Consider the following 21,638-nt stretch of genomic DNA (forward strand, 5'->3'; position numbering starts at 1 on the left):
GACTAGAATTCTTATAGTCTTCAGTAAGTCAGAGATTTATCTGCAAAAATCTTGCAGCACCTTCAGCGGCGCCCAAAGGTTCTGAGACTGACAGAAATCTGTTACCTATAAACTTTACTGCTTCAGTTCTTATGCTGGCAGTTTATACAGAATAAATCTGACATGGAGTCAGATGAGAATATTTGCTTAGAAATACAATAAACATCAATGAATGTGTACCTCCAAGGAAATAAGTGCGATCTAGTCACGTTCCCTTTACCATTGCAATATGATGTTGACAGTGAAGCTACCAGAGATTATTCAGGTATGGGGATCATTCAATACTTTGCCTGAAAGAACTGCCGTAAATAAAGAGCTGGGTTAAAATTCTCCAGCTTCGACATTTGACCCCCAAAATCCAGGATGAGGAAAAATGTGTGCAGAGTCACTCAGAAGTGTCTCAAAGCAAAACTTGTACACCATCAGAGAGACTTTGACCCAGAAACTGATATCCTGTGAAGTCAATGCTGTCAATACAGACACTTTCAATGAAGTTGATGAATTTCTCAACTAAAAATCTCTGAAGTTTATTGCTAAAGTGAATAAACCGATAAGACAATACTTAAACAGGAACGTGTGTGACGAACAAAATGTGTTTCATTTTTTAAAAACTTTTGGCCATGACTGCATATTGTGAGTGTGGTGCACCACCTGTTTGTGTTGCTAAGGTGATGTCTGGAAGGTAAAGGCAGACGTTGCCGCAGCTCCTCGTTTACTTTGGGATTAACTAAAAAAAAACAAACAAACAAAACAAAACAAAACAAAAAAAACAAGAAAAAACTCAGAGGTTAAAGAAAAACTGACAAACTGCCCATTTACTAAAATCTGCAGTTTAAAATATCACTGCAGATTAGATGTTATGATAATTTTTTTTTTTTTACCTGAAGTAAAAAAAAAAAAAAGTCTAATATTTCTCTTTATGTATTTGAGCCAATTTTCCTGGAGGCTAGAGCTAACAGCTAAGCCGTACCAGGCTTCAGTTCATGAACATATCAGTTCAAGAAAACACTGTTTTACTAACTTTTCAGGTCTGTGTTTTTTCATTAAAACAACAGATTTGAGGGGCATTATGTCCTGCAGTACAGGTTTCATATCAGGTAGCCACTGTTAGCCATCTTTATGGTAGCCAGACTGTTTTAGAGCTGGTTTTAGAACTGTTGGTTGGAAAACTAACATGAAGTTCAACTAAGACAATTATCTAGAGCAGGTAAGATACTGACTGCTCAAAACATAGAGAAATGCTTTAAATAAATATTCTTCTTACATCGTCTTTTCTCTTGTCAGTAACTTAATTTAAAGAGCATGTCTAGATGTCCTTTTGAATAATAGAGGAAATAGTTTCTGAGCTGAAAATCGTTTCTAAATTAAATGGTGGCCCTAAAAATCAGAATCGAATCGAGTCTCTAATGCCTGGTTTGGAATCATCTTATGATAATCTCAGAGTTAAAGTAATGAGCTACAGATCCAGATGCTGTTTTTGTAATCTATCCACACTTGGAACACAAATGCTAAAATGGATCATCTTCATCACTGTGCTCAAAATAACAGAAGAACTCTGCTTTTACAGGGACTCTTTTCACAAACTCAGCAGCGCGATCGACTGGAAGACTAGAAAAATAATATTTCCACTTCTCTTCTTATTCATTATATCAGGCTCCGAGTCAGTCCTGGCAACACCATCACAGCGTTTCTAAAGCCAGAAATCATCAATCGGTCACAAAATTCTGATAATTATCTTTCTAGAAACAATAATAACTAATTAAACAGTACCGCTCGCTGATTATATTTGACTTTTTATTCCTAAATTTTCAGGTGAAAAACATGTCAGAAAATGTATGAAATTTTCAGAGTATACCTCACAAACATTGTTTGTTTTTAAAGAAGTGGGCACACCATGAGAATATGACTGACAACTGTTCTGTGTGAATCACTCAGGTTTACCACAACAATCCCAAAAGCTGCGGCTCCGGCTGAGCAGCAGCCGAATTGCAGTTAAAAAGACGCCTTTTCTTCTTCACTTTGAAACTTTTCTAATTTCCTGCCATCCTCTGCCTCCCCATGCTTCTGATCTTTTTGTGGACTCAGAGCTAATTGATCGCTGCAGTTCTCCTTATTATTCATGTACAATTACAGATGTGATAATGTGCTTAAATCCTTCTAAATGACCGTTCATGCCTCGCAATCGCTTTGAAGTCTCGTCCAAGTTCAAAAAATCTGCAGAAAAAAAGGGAAAACACAAAGGCCAATCAGAGAGGCAATCTGCATAAACCAATCAGAGGAGAAGGGGGAAAAGAAGGGGGGCTGTGCGTTCCCCTGCCTCCGCCCTTTATTTTTACGGAATATCAACTAAAGTCCATTAATTTTTTAAGCTGTATTTAATACATTTTGTTCTGAAAGTTTGGAGCTGTGAGTGCCGGGTGTTCCAGCTGACTGCATGAATATTAATGATGGTGTTACGATGATTAAAGAGGCTTCAAGTCAAATCCAACACAATCCGCCTGTGATCCGGCCCGCCGTCACCACACTGCCACCACGCCGCACATGAATTTAGATATGGACATTAAGCCAAGGATAGAGACGACACACACAGGATCCTCACCCCTCCCTCCACTGCCACCCCCTCCACTCCCCTTGCACCACATACACGTATGCTGAAGAGAGAACATACAGTAAGTATGATTCACAACATGGATCCCATCATGAATACCACAGCTTCAGACCCGAGGTTGGTCCTGCTATTCTGACAACCAAACAACGCAGCCAGTAGGCTTCACTTTCCATAGATAGGTTTCTGAGACCAAGCAGGTATATATTTTCAGTTACATACAACCATTTAAATGTTTCTCCACTGAATGCATGAGGTTCTATAAACCAATCAATCTCCTGCTGGTTTGTTAGCAGCTGCATAATTCTTGGAACTTCAGTCATGGTTGGATTCCAGCTTCAAATATACGATCCTGATCCACATTTTAGCACTTACACTTATTCACACTTTAAAGAGGCAGTATTATGCATTTTCCAGGCACAGAGTGCCATTTTATAGCACAATGAAGTAACTATGTTACCTGGCTAGCCTGAAGGAGCGGAGTGAGAGGGTCAGGGGTGGGGGGGCTGCTCTGTGGCAGAACCTTGGAAACCTGAGAACTGCAACTGTGAGGAGGAGCTGCGCCTTGAAGGCAGGGCTAGGTCCAGCCCTTTAAGTAGGTTCTACGTTAAACTTTAATATCCCAAAAAAAGGAATACAAGCAGCTGATCATGTGTTTTTTCTTTAGTCGCACTTATTACTGCAACGGTGTAGTCACAAGTCTGACTAAAATTAAATTAAATAAAAAAATTAGACAGCTGCAGCTAATCGAGAACGTTCTGATTGAAACCAGGAAGATGGAGAACATCACCCAGTTCTAAAGTCCTTCCGCTGAGAGAACAGACTTTAAAATACTGATGTTAGTTTATAAATCGCTGAACGCTTTAGCACCAGAAAACATTAAAGATCGGCTGTTGTTGTATCAACCTTCCAGAACCTCTCAGGTCTTCTGGTTCTGCTCTGAATCCAGAACCAGAACCAAACATGAAGAAGCAGCATTCAGCTCCTATGCACCACAGATCTATAACAAACTTCCTCAAAACAGCAAAAACACCGAGTTCCTTTAATCAGGGCCACCTGTTTAGAGCTGCTTTTGATTCTTAATAACTAGAACATTGATAGTTATTAATAGTTATTGATGATGGTATTTGACTAAATGCAATGTTTACTGCTGTTTCCTAAGTGGTTGCTGTATCACGTTTATGGTGTAAAGCACTTTGAACTGAATGGTTGCTAAAATGAGCTACTCAAATAACTTGACTTGATTAATTCTTTGGTCAATAGTTACAAACATCTGATCATCTCTGAGTTTTAAGCAGTTTTCATTAATCGAGCTAATCTAGTTTTGTCTCTTGTTTCTTCTCTGATTCAAGAATTACTTTTTCATTCAGAACAACTTCAAAGATTATGCAGAAAGAACTTATGTTGTATCAGCTCACATACAACAGAAAAAGTTCACTACTGTTTAAAAAGAGAAACATGATAAATAAATATAAAATAGTCAGTAAGCCAAAGCCTCTAATGCATATTAAAACACACACACACATACACACACCCCCACGCACACAAAGCGGTGCTTGCACTCTGGTTATGATCCTGCATCATGAAATGTATATGCTACCATTTCTTCCTCAGTCTGAGCTTTTTGCTCTTTTTACTTAAAGATGAATCTTTATGACATTATAAAAATAAGTCATATTTACAATAAATGACTTTGTGGAACCTCTTCTGTTCACTTCATGTTTAAACAACTTCAGCCCCCTGATAAAGATTTTTACAGAAAACTCTGAAATTGACAGTTTATTTTTCCAATGTCAATGCATATTAAAAACAATAAGACTCCACAAATGCACCATCCGCCTGTGAGTGGAAAAAGCTAAAACTGTGATGCATTTCGAGAAGGTCAGAAACGAAGGAAATTCTTCAGTGAGAATGTTTGTTTGCGCTTCAGATTCAACAATGTTTCATAGAAGAAGATGGATTCTCATCCACAAATGACCTTTAATAAAAGGTTAAACAATCAAAGAATCACTTCAAATTAAACTAAATAGCTCAACCTCAACATATTGTTACAGGCTGAAATATTCATACTTGTTGAAGTTTTAAAATTTTACTATTATTATACTGTTATGCAACCAAAAAAGTTGGTTTCTGACAGGAAATCAGACGTGGATCTGTCAAAAGATCATAAAACATAAACGGGGTATCGATTTACAAAGAACTAAAATCATGGCTGTTTTTAATTGACGTTTTGTTCAATTTATCCCCTTCTAAAAAAAAATGTTATGTATACATCTTCATGGGTATTACAGGAATCAAAACCCTTCTTCTGATATTTTGATGATTTATCACTGATGATCAGATTTGCAGAATCCTCGTTCTCACAGTCTGACATCATAGCAGAACCAGCACTTCCTGTTTCAGCTCAGGGTTACCTAAAACATTTCAGAAGTCACACAGTCCCTACTGTGAAGTATGGGGGCGGCAGCATCATGGTGCGGGGGATGTTTAACTGCAGGAGAGGTTAAATACTCTCTGCAAAATTGATGGCATCATGAGGAATATTGGTGAAAATGATGTACAGTGAACCCTCGCTATAACATGGTTCTCCTTTCACGGCCTCGCTGCTTTGTAGAGTTTTTTGTGCAGTTTTTCTTCACAGTGCATTGTGTTCTGCGTCCTGATTGGCTAAACAGTCTCCGCGCTTCTTCTCTATCTGTGTGCCAATAACGTTACGGTATTTAAATATACAGCTTGGCAAATTTTGGCAAATATTTTTGCCCAGAAGAAAAAAGAACAACAACAACAACTACCGACAACTATGTTCTTCTCTTGAAAACACACACCTGCACCGCAGGCTTCAGAAGAAAAAGACACTAGAGAGCGGAGTCAGGCCGCAGCATCACAGTCAGAAGAACAGTGAAATAATCGAGTCACAATTTGTCCCACTGTACTTCGTATTGATGATTACAATTATTATTTTACTGTAGTTATTTGTAAGAAAGTGTTCTATTTGTTTAAAAAATGCTTGGGCCTGAAAACAGGTTTTGTTCTTTGGTTTCAATGTAGAATATTTAATTATGCTGTATAATAATTGTAAAAAACATAAAGGCAACTACTTCACGGATTTCGCCTTTCACGGGTTCTTTTTGGAAGGCGAAAATCATACAGACAACAGGTTCTGGTTCCTTATGAAATAAGAAAATTAGCAAAAATAAATCCCATCGCTGCTAAATTAATTTTGCCAAAGGAAACATTTCCAAATCAGTTTTACACAACATGAAATGTTTGAAACAAATACTTGAATTAGATATAACTGTCAGGTTAGTAACCGTTATATAATCAGCTACCTGCTGAACAGCGTTAAAGCAGTGAAAATAATGCAATATAAGCAGAGATCAAGTAGTTCAGTTTGTTATGTTTCCTCATACTGTTTTCACCAAAAACAAAAATGCATGCAGATGGTGGAGTTACCCTCCATCTCCTCTATAGTCTACTCTTTGTCCAGCTGCTATAGCATTAGATATAACTGTAGAAAACGCGGCTTCTTTGTTCTTATGACAAAGAGATTCCTTCGAACCTTCTGGTCTGAAAAGACTTTTGTCGTCACCAGTCATCCTCAAGGACACAGAAGTCTGGTTCTGATGAGGCAGAGGTTCTGGTTAGATAGAAGGGTGAAGGTGTGAAGGGCAGTGCTGGGTAGAATGGGTGAAGGGTCAGAGTTCAACTTTCAGTACTTCTCAATGAATTGAAGTCAATGCACTGTTCTGAAAAAGCATGGCAGAGATAGCTTGCATGCGTGCATGTGCGTGTATGGATGTGTGTGTGTGTGTGTGGGGGGGGGGGTGCGTGCGTACCAGGTTCTTATGTCTTTGTGGGGATCTATTTCTGTCTACAATGTGGGGTTGTGGGGCCACTGCTCCTTGTGGGGACATTTTCTTGGTCCCCATGAAGGGAAATGTTGTTTTGGCATTAGGGATTGCGTGCGTGTGTGTGCGTGTGCGAGTGCATGTAGACACTTTAGAGTTAGCGGTTAGGTTTACAGGTGTGCTGTGGATTAAGGTTTTGGTTAAGATTACAAACAAACTAATGGGGAGGGTCAGGGGAGGTGTTTGGGTTAGACATCAATGCAGTTAGTAAAATAAATGGAAGCCAATACAAAGTCCTAATATGGGTAGAAATACGAACTTGTGTGGGGGTGTGCGTGTGTGGGCATGCGTGTGTGTGTGTGTGTTTGTATTTATAGACCACCCACTTAGCAGATTAAAGACTGTTCATACAATCGTCTCCTCTCTCTCTCCTCTTATTCACTCTTCAGTCTGCTTTGGTCAATAAATTAAAGCTCTTAAACACACTGTGCATGTGTGCGGGTGTGTGTGTGTGCGTGTTCACATGTGTGTGCGTGTTCACATGTTTGTGTGCCTTCTGGAAAAAGAACCTTTGATAGAGCCCAGCTCAAACGTCCCACACTTTTAAAGCTGGCACCTGGTTTGTTTCGGATTATTAGACTTTATTTTTGGTTTCTGAACACTGTAGGAACTATTTGTCGAGCCTCTGGATCATACTAATATGCCTTTTTAAAACTTTTGTCATTATCTTTGACTTGAACATGTCCTTTTAATTAGAGTTGGGATCAACCTGATCCAGTATGGGCATTGGATCTGGTAACATTTGGTCTTCTTGGATCAATATCAGACTGAGGCAATAGATCCATCTAATAACCAAGACTTCATTGTCCTCCATGCATAATGTCCTATTTCGACTCACTGCACTTTGATTTTATTTGTGATTGGAGAGCTGGGCTGGTCTCTTTGGTACAGTAACGGACCAACTCAAGTCTAACCTAAAAGACAGATATTTCTTTGTTTCAATAGATAACTTTTCATCACAGCAGACAGAAGTCACAAATGGGGTACCCAAGGTTCAAATCTAAGACTCCTCCTATTTAATATCTATAAGCTCCTACCGTCTTAGATTATAACAGGAAATAAGATTAGTTACCATAACTACGCATATGACACACAGCTCTACATTACGAATCAATCCAAACTGAATTTTTCAGCTGAACAGAAACAAAAATTAAGTTATCTTTGGACCTAAAGAGGAATAATCTAGAGTCAACGGACAGCTTCAGTTATTACAGCTAGAAACTACAGATCATGCTGAAGTCTGGGTGTATTGATTGACTACATCCTGAACCTTCAGAGACACATAAAGACAGACACAAAGTCGGCATTCAAACCACTGAAGAACATTTGTAGGATTAAAGGACTAATGTCACAGTGTGATCTAGATAAACTCATCCATGTGTTTATCTTTAGTCACATTGATTACTGACTGCAACAGTGTCTTTACAGGTCTGCCTAAAAAAAATAAATCAATCAGAACGCTGCTGCTGGTGTTCTGACTAAAACCAGGAAGACCGAGACCACTGAACGAATAGACTTTCAAATATTGTTGTTAGTTTGCTGTTGTTGGATCAACCTTCCAGAACCTCTCAGGTCTTCTGGTTCTGGTTCTGCTCTGTGTCCAAAACCAAACATGGAGAAGCAGCATTCAGCTTCTATGTACCACAAATCTGGAACAAACTTTCAGAAAACTGCAAAACAGCTGGAACACTAAGTACCTTTAAATCTAGACTAAAAATCCATTTGTTTAGAGTTTCTTTGGTCAAGAAGAACTGAAAAAATATATTTCAGCCTGGATTCCAACCTTCCATTGCCTCTTCTTTTCAAATATGATGAAATGTTTTTTTTGATTGTTCATTATGTTATATTTTCATCATGTACAGCACTATGAACTGGTTTGCTGCTAAAATCTGCTGTACAAAGTTGACTTGGAATTTTGTCATTAATGAAAAAGTTATTGAACTTTTGGATGTTAAAATATCTACTGTACAAAAAAAAGAAAAGCTAAACTAGGTTGCAGAAGGACAAATTCAAAGCAGAAAGATAAAAACACAGTTCAGCTCTTTACATTTTCCTGATATCATGTAGCCCTGCTTCTGACCAGACTGGAAATAATTACCTATATTATGATTTCAAATTATCTGAGCAAATGGAAGTTGTGCTTGCAAGAGAAAAAGAACAAAAAGGTTTTTAATAAATTGGTGTTAATTAAAATATAGGGTAGAGGCCGGTTGGATCAGCACACGTGTGTGCCAAACAGATAAAGCCTTGTTTTATACCTGAACATCTGCAGAATGTTTATGTGCAGAACTGAGTGGGGATCTGTGGTCCGCTGCGCAGCTTTAAAACCCGACAGCACAGCAGCAGACATGTCTGCAGGATTCCCTCTAAGGAGACGGGATAGCCCAACAGCTCAGCCTTTAAGGTGCATTCAGGGACAACTTGTACACCGGACCATCTACAAATCAAACAACTTCAAAGTGACAACAACTTTTTTTAAATTCTCAACTAGCAATGCAAACTTCTTGAAAAATTCCTAAATGACAACCTTGACCCTCTTCACGTGGTTTGTGTTATTGCATAACTTGTATACAATATCTGCTGATTTTTATTAATTAACTGAAAATCTCCAGTCAGTTCTTTTCAAGCATCTTTTCAAAGCTCTAAAACATAATAAACTGTAACTATTATTTGAAAATGTGAAAAATTCTTTCTTCACTACTGAATAAAAGTTAAACATAAATTGCTTCTCTTGATTGTAGTGACATTAAAACCAAGTTACATACTAAAGCTGGGTTCCATTTAGGTTCCGCTTATATTCATAATCAGGCTTATGCAAACGTCCAATTTTGGTGATTTTTCTAGACAGAAACATGTTGAATATTGTTTACATAGCTGGTGCTGAAGCATCTAAAGAAAATGACATTTTAATCGAGACTAAAGCTGAACCAACACATTCATTAAAAGGAGCAAACAGACAATGAACTTAATCCATGTTTGTTATGTATTTTAAAGGTTTAAAGCTATGTTTCAGCTTAAACCTTTATAATACATAAAGGCATTTCTGAACACCCAGAAATGCTTGCTAATTATTGTATTAATAGTTAAACTCAGAATAAGTGCTTCCATTTTTCCACAAATGTAAACGACCTTGGCTCTGCCTGCCTCACATAAACAAGGCACCATTACTTTACTAACGCTCCATCTAACCTACAGACGTCATGTTCCTGGACCGGGTTATAAAGTTGCAATTACAAATTTCATACTGATAATAACTACCTAATGCCACGCAAAAATCAGCCGTGTTCAACCTCACAGAATTCATCCCACAGTCGGTTTACTCCAGCTATGACGAGTCCTGAGAAGCAGTTGCAGTTCTACTGTGTTGCCAGCAGGAGCAGCAGGAGTTCCAGTAGCAGGAACTCAACCTCAGCAGCATGCTTGATAACCGAGATCATTTAGAGATACTGAGAAGCAACGTCCACAGAAACCTTAGAGAAACTTAACAAACCAATGTAAAAAATAAAAAATTTGAAAAGTGTGATGTGCATTTCCACTCATCTGCTGTGAGTCAAAACCTTCGCTGCAGGTCCAGCTACAGGCTGATTAGAGCTTTTGCACATCTAGATACTAGAATTCTGGCCCATTTTTGATTGGAAAGTTGACTTTATTTTGGCTTTATTTTTCCTGAAATCATGTAGCCCTGCTTCTGACCAGACTGGAAATAATTACCTATATTATGATTTCAAATTATCTGAGCAAATGGAAGTTGTGTTTGCAAGAAAAAAAGAAATTAACTGAATTTCTTTTTCCCTCAACTTCCATAAGCTCCTGTCCTCCACCAAGAATGTTTCTGCCATCACTAGGTGTCACTGTAGGAGTGGTGTGTTCAGGGTCGCTGCGTGGGGTTAGTTTTACGTCACACTAAAATGACCTTTCTCCACATCGCTGCTGTAAAATCCAAAAAGTATGAATCTGGACTTTTTTCTAGACTTTTTTCCAGATTTCACCACCTTTCTACAGCTCATCCAGAGTTAGCACAGGCAGCTCCTGTTGCTCTACATTCTAACTTTACTTTAAACTTCTCCACTTCCTCCGTGGTGTGTTGCTGGCCTGCTTGGTCTCCATGGCGCTGCTTACTGCCTGATGTTCTCTAACAAACCTTTGAGGCCAGAAACACAACAACTTTATTTACATAGTTTACAGATTAGGTGACCTCTAAAGGCTACCAATAGATTTTATAAAGTCAGTGGTATCGAGATTTTTGTCATGTGGACCAAATCGTCAATTAATAAGTATAAATTCAGATAAATTTAACATCTAAAAAAACATGCAATATTTGAACGAAACAAAGTAACTGCATTATCTGGAAAAGGGATCTTGCTTTTACGCCTTATTAAAAAAGGCTTATAGTTTCCTAGAAGTTGGTTTTTAGGGGTCGACTCTTTTCTAGTTTGGTCAGCAATAAATGCTGATGGCTCAACTGGATATGATCCAATCAAATATACTTGCTGTATAAAGTCACATATAATAAAATGCTGCACCAAACTCTGCATTTTGAGTAAAAGTTGGTGAATGTTTGTGGTTCTTTTTACAATGAAATGAAAATTAAAGGAAAACTCATGGCTGATCTTTCCAAATATTTTCCTTCTGAAATAAAAAAATAAATTCCTCGAAAACATTAAAAGATTTCCATCGGCGTCATTCGGTCGCATTTGGGATTAACAAAGACCATTGAAAGGGCCAGAAATGACTCCTAGGCCACTCTGAACAATTTGATTTATGGGGTTTCAGATAAAAAGAGGCTGAAAAGAATTTTTGGATTATTATAATTAAATAGATTTTAAATATTACTGTACACTAAATCATGGAACGTTCCATTAAAACAGATTCCAGGTTGACAAAATGTGAAACATCAACAGTTCGGAGTGAAATTTCAAACTAAACTATTTCAAAAGAGGAAAGCCCAATTCCAGTCACAGCAGATCACCTACGGTGTCAGCTTGTTTGAAGAAGCACAGCGCCCCTACATGGACAAACTACTGCATTACAGACGTGATGAGTTACAGTGAGAAAACGTGGGAATTTACCTCTGTACATATCCACCAGCGAGTCCCTGAGTTCCTTCTTGGAGGTCCATGATGGAGAACTGATGACGTTTGGATCCTCCAAACTCTTTTCTCTGAAAAACAAACAAAAAACACATTAGATTCACAGTCAATCACAATTCCAACACTTGCGCGTGACATAAATTTTAAAACAGAACAAAACATGTCACATGTTCATTTGTAAAAAACTATAGAGACATCAAACGTACCAGTAGGTAAAAATAATTCAACAGCTATGACTTCAGAAATGGTCCAATCAGAAGTTCAAAGCACCTGACTGCTTGATGGTCCACTCCGACCTCTATCACCTCCTCCGACTATATCAAACTACTCACAATATTCTCATGTTTGGCACACAGACTGAAAGGCAGCAAAGCAATATGAGCAAATATGGACTTCCTGTCTCCTTAAAGCAACCCAGCATAGAGACTGGACCCAGTGTGGAACAAACACAGACAGGTCGTACCAGTTCACGTTCCAGTAAGACTGGTCACACTGCCGGATGAATCAGTTCACTACGCTGGTCCCCAGCTATGCCATACACGTGATCACATGACATTAGGTCACATGGATCCAGATACTTCCTGGATGTTGACTCTGTATCTCAGTAACTTAGTATTATGTTAGCATATGGACCTCAGTCCAGGCCAGGTTTTCCAGAACCAAACAAATCTAAAACACTTCAGTCTTCAGTCATGTATGTAAATGGTTTATGTGTTGTAGCAGCAAATTTGATCACACTTTAATTTGTGTGATGACCTTGTGGATGATGTTAAAGCAGGAACTGACTGATTAAGCCTGCCAGGATTTGAAAAAGTCAGGCTTCAAACTTGCATCATACCGAGACTCTGAGTTAAAGATGTTTGAGATGCTGGAGCAATAACACTTTTCTACAGTCACATTAAGCATGGCATAATGCATAATTGCTTTGTTACATATTAAAACAACCAACATGCTGAAGTTCTTGGCCATTACATCACTGATGTCTAAACATCATCAGTGATGACTTCCTGTCATCCTTCAGTTTTCGGTCACCAGCAGTGTATTATTCTGCGTTTGCTGCCAACAGATGAACCACAGAGAACACACCAGACAGGGTTTTGTTCTTACTCCAGCTGCTGCTGCAGATCACAGATCTTCTTCTTGGCTTTCTGCAAAGCAACCTGAACATCCACAGATCTGCTGCTGTAACTGCTAGACGCCATTACATGAAACAGACTTCTCCATGGCAACCCCTTCCCTCTCCCCACACACACACAAACAAAACATCACAAAATACAACTTCCAGGTCACACAGTAGGAAGCTGGGCTGGGATTGGCTGAGAGCCCATCCCGCTCCACTTTCAGGTTAAATATTAATGAGCTCATTGGAGCAGAGCCATGTGACTCAGGTGTCGTGTTCAGACACATTTCTCATCTTGCTTGACAAATTGGTGAAGGTTTGCCTGGAGTTTTTTCTGCCCAAAACACAAAGACTGGTTTGAGTAAAACATGACAATGTCATGGTTTCTAAACAGCTTCTTCACGAGGCTTACTGGAAAGTTGTGGCATTCCCTCTACAACTCTTCCACATCATCTTCTGATGAAGGGACCCTATTGATGTATTGGTCAACCATTTGTTGCCCAAAGAGCTCTGTACTGTGGGATCTGACACCAAGATATTAACAGCAAGTGTGAGTTGAACCCTCCACAGATCAGACTTGTTTGTCCGGAACATCCCAGAGATATTGGTTTGGATTGGGAACTGGGGAATTTGGATTTTACATCAAAATCTCAAGCTCTTTGATGAGCTTCCTTAAACATTCCTGAAGCATTTTTAGTTTGCTGCAGGCAGCGTTGTCCTGCTATGAGAGACCGTAGCGTTTAGGAAATACCGTTTCTATGAAAGGGCACACATGAACTGTCGCAATCCATTCCATCACTGGTTACGCCCTCTAGTCTTTCCCATACTGCATCCTACTGTCTTTTGTTCTGGGTAAGTGACTAACTCCCTGGAGAACACCTGACTTATCAGTTATCCACTTCTGATGCCCATGTGTTGGTTGTTTCAGCGGTGCGAGTGTTCTGCATGAGCACCCTAGCTGGTCTGGCTATGTAGACCAGTGTTTTCTAAACCGTTTCAACATTTTGAACTACAGTAGATGGTCTCGAGGATCAGAATACACAGGCCAGCCTTTGCTAACTAAATGAATCTTGATGGCCGATTACCACGTTCACCTCTCTTCCTTCCTTGGACCAGTTTTGATAAATACCACCAGACTGGGAACACCCCCTCTTTACAAGGGTTTGGTCACAATTTCACCCAAAACCCTCATTCCTTCAACAAACAATGGTTACATTCTGCCTAATATATCCATTGGTTAAAATCTCTCATCTTAGAGGCAAGAATATTTCACTTGGTTAAAGATCCACCCTGTCCTCATGACTGGATGTTTGTTGTATGAACTAAGATAAGAGCAACTCCACAAGAGGAAATGTGTCCAAATAACAAAATTAGGCAAACACAGAAGCTGACAGACAGAAGACAACCAATGAATTATTGGGAGGTTGTTTTTATTGAGAATTAAAATAGACATTAGCTCAAATAATTTAAACACAAAAGATTCTCATCACATGTTTTTCTTCTCAATATCTTGAAGCAGTTTGTCCAGCAGTGCAACATCCACTCCGTGTTTCATCAAATACTGACCATTCAGGTGGAACACTGGGATGTCCCACTTGTACTTGTCCCACCACTGCCTGTTTTCTGGGAGACTGATGTCCACCTGCTGCAGGATGAACTACATGAAGCACAGAGAGACAGACAGGTCGTCAACAGAAACCAAGGGTGGAAATAATTACAGTAGGTGACAGCTTATTACATGGCTTTTATGATGGTCAAACAAAAGAAAAGATATGGCTACCGTGTGATAATGGGGATGAGCTTAACTTTGAAAACCTTAAAACTTATCCACAGACCTTTGTCGTTTGAATTATACAGTCTGGAGGTCTGCAGTCATGAACTCTGTAGGAAGCTGGTGACCTCAGCATCCTCCAACTCTGGGATTTTACATGGCTGACCACTATGATTCCTTCCTTGGCCCGCAAGGAATCATAGTCTAAAATGGGAATAACTGCGAATTTTCTGCATTGAACTGTGATAGAATATTGCTTTAACTTCTTGCTTAAATAAAGTGAACTGTGGTATATTTACTCAAGGTTATCATACAACCCATGTAGAGATGCACCAATAATATCTATAATCCAATTTTTAAAAAATTCTAGATGGGGTATCGGTGACAATGTGTCCAATCCATAAGGGCAGATCTATTCAGTCTAATTCTATGCTTTGTAGTCTGAACAACGTCAAGCTTTATTATTTTTTACATTATCAGAAGGAAGCAAAGAAGGTTTGTTGAAGTTTATTTTTAAATGTCTGACCAAGGTAGTCAACCTGTTGGTTTAGTGAGTTTCAGTTTCTTTATCATTTATTTTCCATTGGCTGTTCTACTCCTAACTGCACTGACTGAACCAATGAAAGTTGTTTTTACAAGATTGACCAAGCTTGTGAAGTTTTTTGTGTATTAAAGTGTGATGTACTGGTACATTGTTGACAAATAAATTTGTAATTCAGTACATTTAAGACCTGTGTTTAAAACAAATGTTTTATGTCAATTCATCTTGGTTCTTCTGTATCAAATTGGTATCAGCCGATGCTGAACCTCAGATATCTCTATCAGAAGTGGTAAAAGTGGATTGGTGCTTCCCTACTCCCATGTCTACTGAGAGAAAACCTAATGTACATTGAGAAACATCAGAAATTAACTAGAAATTGGTAGAAGAGCTTAATCCTCACCCTGTGTTTGAATGGCTGCAGCAGCTCTTTAGCTTCATCACACAGTGGACACGGATCCTACAGAGAGAAAAGTCAGTTTGAATTTATTCCTGTTTATAGGTCGTCTATAAACACGATACATAACTACTAACAAGATGTACATATTTAACACCACTGAAGTAACAAGTAATATTAGAGATGCACCGATCAGGGATTTTCTCAACCTAAGTTTTTTATAAAGATTTAACCAATTTTAGCTGGTCTGGTTTCTATAATTAACAAAAATCTAAATGTTATTTATTTTATGTAAGCAGCCGAGGTGACTGTAAAACAGGGTCTTATGTAAAACAAATACAAAATTATTTAGATTTCACATTTACACTGTCTGAGGGGGGCATTACTAACTGCAAACATCAGTCTCTGTGTCTATTCATTAAAAAAAGATGTAGATCCTTACCTTGGCTAAAAGATTTCCAAAAAGCTGCCAGCAGAAGAATGAAACAGAGTACCTTTGCTCTAATACATTCAGCCTCCCCTGGTTACTATGGATACCAAATCACTCCTCCAATTCGACGAAAGCGTACAAAGAGCTGTGCTGAGGTAGTGCTGAGGTCAGATAAGAACCGACCAAAACCGCAAAAGTTTCAAAATGGCAAAGGAGCAAATTGACCAGTGTCTGTTCCAGTTATTGCTCTAATGGACCTGCTCTTCCTCTGCCTTGGTTTTTAAACACCAGAGTCAAACTTTTGGCTTTCTTCCTTCAGTATCACCTTCCACATAGAAGAGTAGTGAGATCAGCTCGACCAGGCAGGTTGGCCCAGGTATGGCATCTTTTCTGATTGGAAAAGAATAATCAGATTTTTGAGTTTCCAACCAAACTTTCACCAATCAGTTTAGTGAAAGTGGGCAAAAAAAATAAATCAAAAATCTTCCGATCCCAGTCGGTAGCCAATGTCACGGTGCATCTCTAATAGAAAGTTGCTTTCTATTAAGAATGGGGAAAAAAGACGCTCGCTCTGTGGGGTGAAATGAGGCGTGCCGGGTTTTGTGACAGTGTTACCTTTGTGAACAGAGTGAGAGTAGGTAGAGAGGTGGATGAAAACATCCTGCAGAGCTGCAGAGCAGGACGGCCACACAATGTCCTGTGCACAGACATCCTGTCTGAGAACAGAGATGTTAAAGGGGTTAATTCTAGGCAAGAGGCAATGCGCTTGAATTTTTTACACACTGAACCAAGCTTCCTGCGAGACCTGAATGACTGGAGAACAATACATTTGCATAAAGTTTCTGGTGAGATTTTTGGGTCATTGTTCTGTTGGGGAACACATGGCTGCCGTGTTTCAAACGCCTCAGGATTTATTTGAGGTGATGTTGAAAAAATGTGAAGGTAGACCTGAGTGAAGTTGACCCTCCACCTTCTTCAAATCAAACAAAATTGGTGTCAAAACATTTTTCATTTGAGCCTTTATAATTCTAAAGATATTAAATGTTTCCTGAGGTCAAAGGTCAACCAGCCCTCAACATTAACAAAAATAAGATTGTATGTCAATCAAATATGCTACAAAATCTTCGCTACAAAAATTCTTTTTAATTATTATTCATATCAGTTTTGTTTGATTTTCCTCATTTGTGAGGGGAGGGCAGGTTGGTCTCTGGTGACCTTTTTAACCTTAAAAACAACAAGACAAACAAAACATTTTGCTGCACAAACGCAGCACAATTGATTGACACTGTATTGAGTTTGATTTTGTAAATGTGTGAGGAGGCTGGTTGACCTTTGATGACCTCTGGAAAACATTGATTAATGTCTTTAAAATGATAGCGGCACAAACAACTATTTGTTGAACAAATGTAGCACAAATATCCGACACCAGTTTGGTCTGATTTGAAGAAGGTGGAGGGCAGCTTCACTCGTAGCAGGATGTTTGGCAGCTGCTGTAGGGTTCACCATGATTCCTCTAAACATACAGCTTTGCACTGTGGGGGAAACTCAATCTTTCTGTCATTGGGCCATTAATCTTTTTTCCGGAAGACATTTGTCTTGGCCAGAGTTCTAATCTGTTGCCTGGCTTTACTAGGTGAAAGCCCAGTAGATCTACTGGGTTTTCACAGTACCCAGGTAGTTCCTGAACAGCCTAACCAGTACCGTTTTATTTGAGGTGACTGGCGTCTTCTAGATCTTGGCAAAGTGGTGACACATCCTATAATTTTGAATATCCGTCAATCCGTCACCCACAATCCCTTCCAGTCATATTTTTCCACATATCCAGGATCAGGATCAGGGACGCTGGGTCCAGGAGGAAAAGATAACATCCCTGTCAACAACAACACTCTCCAGTTCATTCCTGGGGCCAATGCAAAGAAGCAGCAGCTCGACTCTGAGCTCTAGTGTCCTAAAGTGTCTGGCACCTCTACAGATGAAGCTCCCTTCAGGCACCAACAACCAGGATCTTGTCCACTGTAGGTGAGAGTGGGAAAATAAATAGACTGCTAAATCAAAAGCCATTTCCTCATACAGACAAAAAAGAACAAAGCCTGGATTAATGCAGACCGAGGCAGAGACCATCGGTTCATCTCCCCCTTCAATCTACCGTCACTCAAGAGCAAGAAACCAAGATACTTGAACTCCTCCACCAGAGGGAGCAGTCCACCTTTATCCAGTCAAGGACCATGGCCTCAAACATAGAGCAGCTCCAGTGTACACTGAAGGTCATGGTCTGAAGACGGCAACAGAAACACACCATGTGCAGAAAACAGAGGCGACACCCCGATGTTTTCACACCAGACACTTTCCTCTCTACAGCTGCGCCTTGAGATCCTGTCCATGAACCCCCAGGAGATGAGACACACACACACACACACCCGGAGGAGTCCATCACACACCAGGAGCAAGTTTGACTTCCTGTTGAGAATACAGCACAACTCTTGCTTTGGTTTATACAAGGAGAAGTTAGCCAAGGTCCAGGCTCTGTCAGGTTAAAGAACATTCTAGAACCTTCAGTTCTACTTATTTATGAGGACTGGAGAAAAATCCAATATGAAGGATTTTATTAAGTATGATAAATGCTCTACACTCAGTTTCTGGTGACACCTGTCAGATTCTATTACCATATTATATTGCTGTCCCAGTATTTTATTTTTTTCATCAAAATCAAACAAATACACACAGTGCCAAAAAGACTTAGTCAAAGTTGCATATGAATATAACATTAATTGAAAAAAAAAAGAAAAAAAGATTTGATGTTATATTCTTTGGTTAAAGCTGCATTGACAAACAGCTCAGTCCTTTACCTTTATGAACCGATATTCTAGTCGGCCATGTTTAGGAAGGGTGGCCCGATATGACTAGCAGTAGCATGAAGTTTGTTGATGATTATCAGCAAAGGAGGAGATCACATCCCATCGTCCAACATCATTAAACTGTGAGTCAAACTCAGATCAAGATAAGAAATGTATCAATTCAAACAATGTTGGATGGAATTGTGATTTCTTTAAGCCTGCATTGTGTTTGTCAGGCAGATTTCTTTATTCTACAGGTCTACAATTAGTGGCAATTAATTGCCACCAATTGCTGCAGCAATTTATCTGCCACAGCAATTAGTGTGGCAGATAAATTGAACTATGTTAAAATGTGATTAGTCACCTTTCATTATTGATTTTAAAAAATATTCCACACAGGATCAAGTTGGTTTGGATAGCTTTTATCAGTAATAATTACAACTTTAGATTTACTCAAGTTAGCGCTGATATAACAGTTTAATTGCTGATATGATAAAAGTGAGACGGAACAAATATATATTGTTTTACTTATTTGCATTAATTGTTGTCAGTTTTATTTGGTTAGTATTTCTGGTTGTGAGAGCAGTCACCACACGCTGCTGTCCGGGATGAACGTCTGGAATTCCTTCCATTCCTTCCAACCGGCTCTGTGGTCGGAATGACTGCTGAACACCAGCAGCTGCATCAGCCAAATGAGAGTCTAAAAACTGGGTCAACTGCAGACTCGTTCGCAGAATTAGGCCTGTGTTAAATAATCTCGCTTTTGTGTTTTCTGCCACAGATTGAAGCAGCCGGCTGAGCATCTTCCAGCAGGAGCCGTGTTGTAGTTTAACAGACTGAAATTCACCTGGACGTTTGTTTCAGTCGCGGTGCTTTAAGCGACAGTTTCGGGATGGAGGCAGGCTGGAACAGCTGGAACAGCTGGAACAGCTGCAGCGAAATGCGACCTTCTCTGTCCAGTTTACACACCAACTGCTGGGTCAGGAAAGTTACCGGAGTCAGCTGCGCCTCTTTTGGAGCCACAATGGCCGCAGGACTCTGCTCTACTCGGGTCTACAGCTCACAGACAGAGGAGCCTGCCTGGTGGAACAACAACAGCTGCGGCTGGAAGGATTTTACCTGCTTAGTGAGGTCCTTCCTCTGCTCCCCGTCTGCTGCCAGCGGTGTTTGGGAACGTGGTATACCAACAACCACGCACGGCCACATGGAGAAAGAAGAAGAAAAGCAAAACGAGTGTTCCACAGTGGACGACGAGCTCCCTCTGCTGGCCTTAAAAAGCACAATATGAGCGCGTAATTAACCGGTGGGTCATTTTTGATTGAAATTGGTGGACTTTATTTTCACTCGTGGGGTATTTTCAAGAAATGATTAGAGAAAATGACTTTTTTTAGGGAGCAGCCAGGTGATTTGTTATATTCTATGCTTTTTTTGTGGCTCTACTGGCATTTGTCGGAAAGTGAAATGACAGGAATGTTGGTTATGAGAGAGGGGAAAGGTCAGCCTGTGACGGCTGCTTCAAGGACTGAGGCCTCCGTGCAGGGGTCGCGTCACCACCGCGCCCCATATTCCAGAATTTTAAGTGTAAAATAAAAAAATTGTTTCTCATAGAAAATGTTCATCTGTGTGATGGAATTATCTCAACTTATGTTGGGTAATGAATGAGTGACCTTACATACTAAGAAAATGGGAAGATATGCGGGAAATGATCCAAGATTGGGAATAGAATCCAGGACAACTGCATTGATCACTACGGCCTTTGCATAATCATCCCTATGATCTGAATTTTTCTTCCATGTGCAGCCAGGTGCTTTATTATATTCTCCAAATAACATTGTAGGATATAACAAGGTGCTGTCTGTCAGGACAGATTTGTCAAACTATCTGTCAGGACACAGGCCATTGAGGACTGGAGATGGACACCCAGGATTTCCAAGACTCCCATCAACTCTGACCATATTTTCTGTTTCTACCAGCTACTTTATCTATTGTTAACATTAACTATAATTCTGTGTTTCTTTATTTTCCAGTAAAGCACTTTTGAATTACCGTGTACGAATGATGCTGCATGTATAAACTTGCTTTGCCTTACTGAGGAAAACCTTCCCCCAGCATCATGCCGTCCCCTCCGTCTTTCACCACTGGGACGGTGTTACGGTTGGGAACAGAGAAATGTGTTTTGTGTTTTACTCAAAGTGGCAAGAAAAAGACAAAAATCCTTCTGTCCAAGACATTTCATATTTCATGAGAACTCAAAGGCAGAATTCCCGGAACGTGGTCATGGATCCCTCTTACTTTAACATTTGTATATAATAGTTGTTGGACACTGAGCAGGACAATGTTCTGCCCAGAATACGTCTAAAGAAAAAGCTGGAACAATTCCCAAACCAGAGCCCCCTTCACTTTCCCACCACACCCAGTGTTTTGCATTGATGTTGTTCCTTCTAACATCCATTCCCTCATTTTCTGCATTATTGATCACTTATTACCAGTGACTCAACATTTAAAATATCCTGTGTTGTGTAGAAGACCAGAGAAATGCTGGTAAATACTTCACTTCTTACAGTAAGCAGAGATAGACTTTTTATTACCCTGATTTATCCCTGGATAAACTGGGTCTTTCCATTGATGCACAGTTGTGTTCAAAATAGTGAGTACAATTTAAACCCTATTTATTCCCTTTGGGAACGCTGATCAGTTTACTCCAAATTGAAATATCAGGAAAACATTGATCAGATTAACCAAAAGAAAGGTAGGAAAAGAAAACAAACTGTTCATATATTTCACCAGATAAACTCAGCATTTTTCTTTGCAAACATTTTCTGTATGGATGGAAAATGTTTAAAAATATAGATTTTTGTGTGTGTCACTGAACAAATATCCATTTATCCATTGTTCCCGAGGAAATC

At 39.4% G+C, this 21,638-nt stretch overlaps 1 protein-coding gene across 2 annotated transcripts in view; it reads right to left on the reverse strand.

The window, feature by feature from the left end:
- Positions 1-20,302, reverse strand: part of LOC111612295 (mirror-image polydactyly gene 1 protein-like) — a 58,229-nt gene extending 37,927 nt beyond the window's left edge. Inside the window, exons 1-2 of one of the 2 annotated variants that reach the window (XM_023353292.1) lie at positions 19,852-20,302; positions 11,622-11,713 (exon numbers count right to left, since the gene is read on the reverse strand). In XM_023353292.1, coding sequence (XP_023209060.1) covers positions 11,622-11,713; positions 19,852-19,938 — 179 coding nt within the window. In that variant the 5' untranslated portion in view covers positions 19,939-20,302. Of the gene's footprint in view, positions 1-11,621; positions 11,714-11,848; positions 12,047-19,851 lie in introns of those variants that run through there. The other variant, XM_023353293.1, reaches the window with a different exon arrangement.
- Between the last annotated feature and the right edge of the window lie 1,336 nt (positions 20,303-21,638).

Source organism: Xiphophorus maculatus, chromosome 19, assembly GCF_002775205.1.
Source record: "Xiphophorus maculatus strain JP 163 A chromosome 19, X_maculatus-5.0-male, whole genome shotgun sequence".
Classification (NCBI taxonomy): Eukaryota; Metazoa; Chordata; class Actinopteri; order Cyprinodontiformes; family Poeciliidae; genus Xiphophorus; species Xiphophorus maculatus.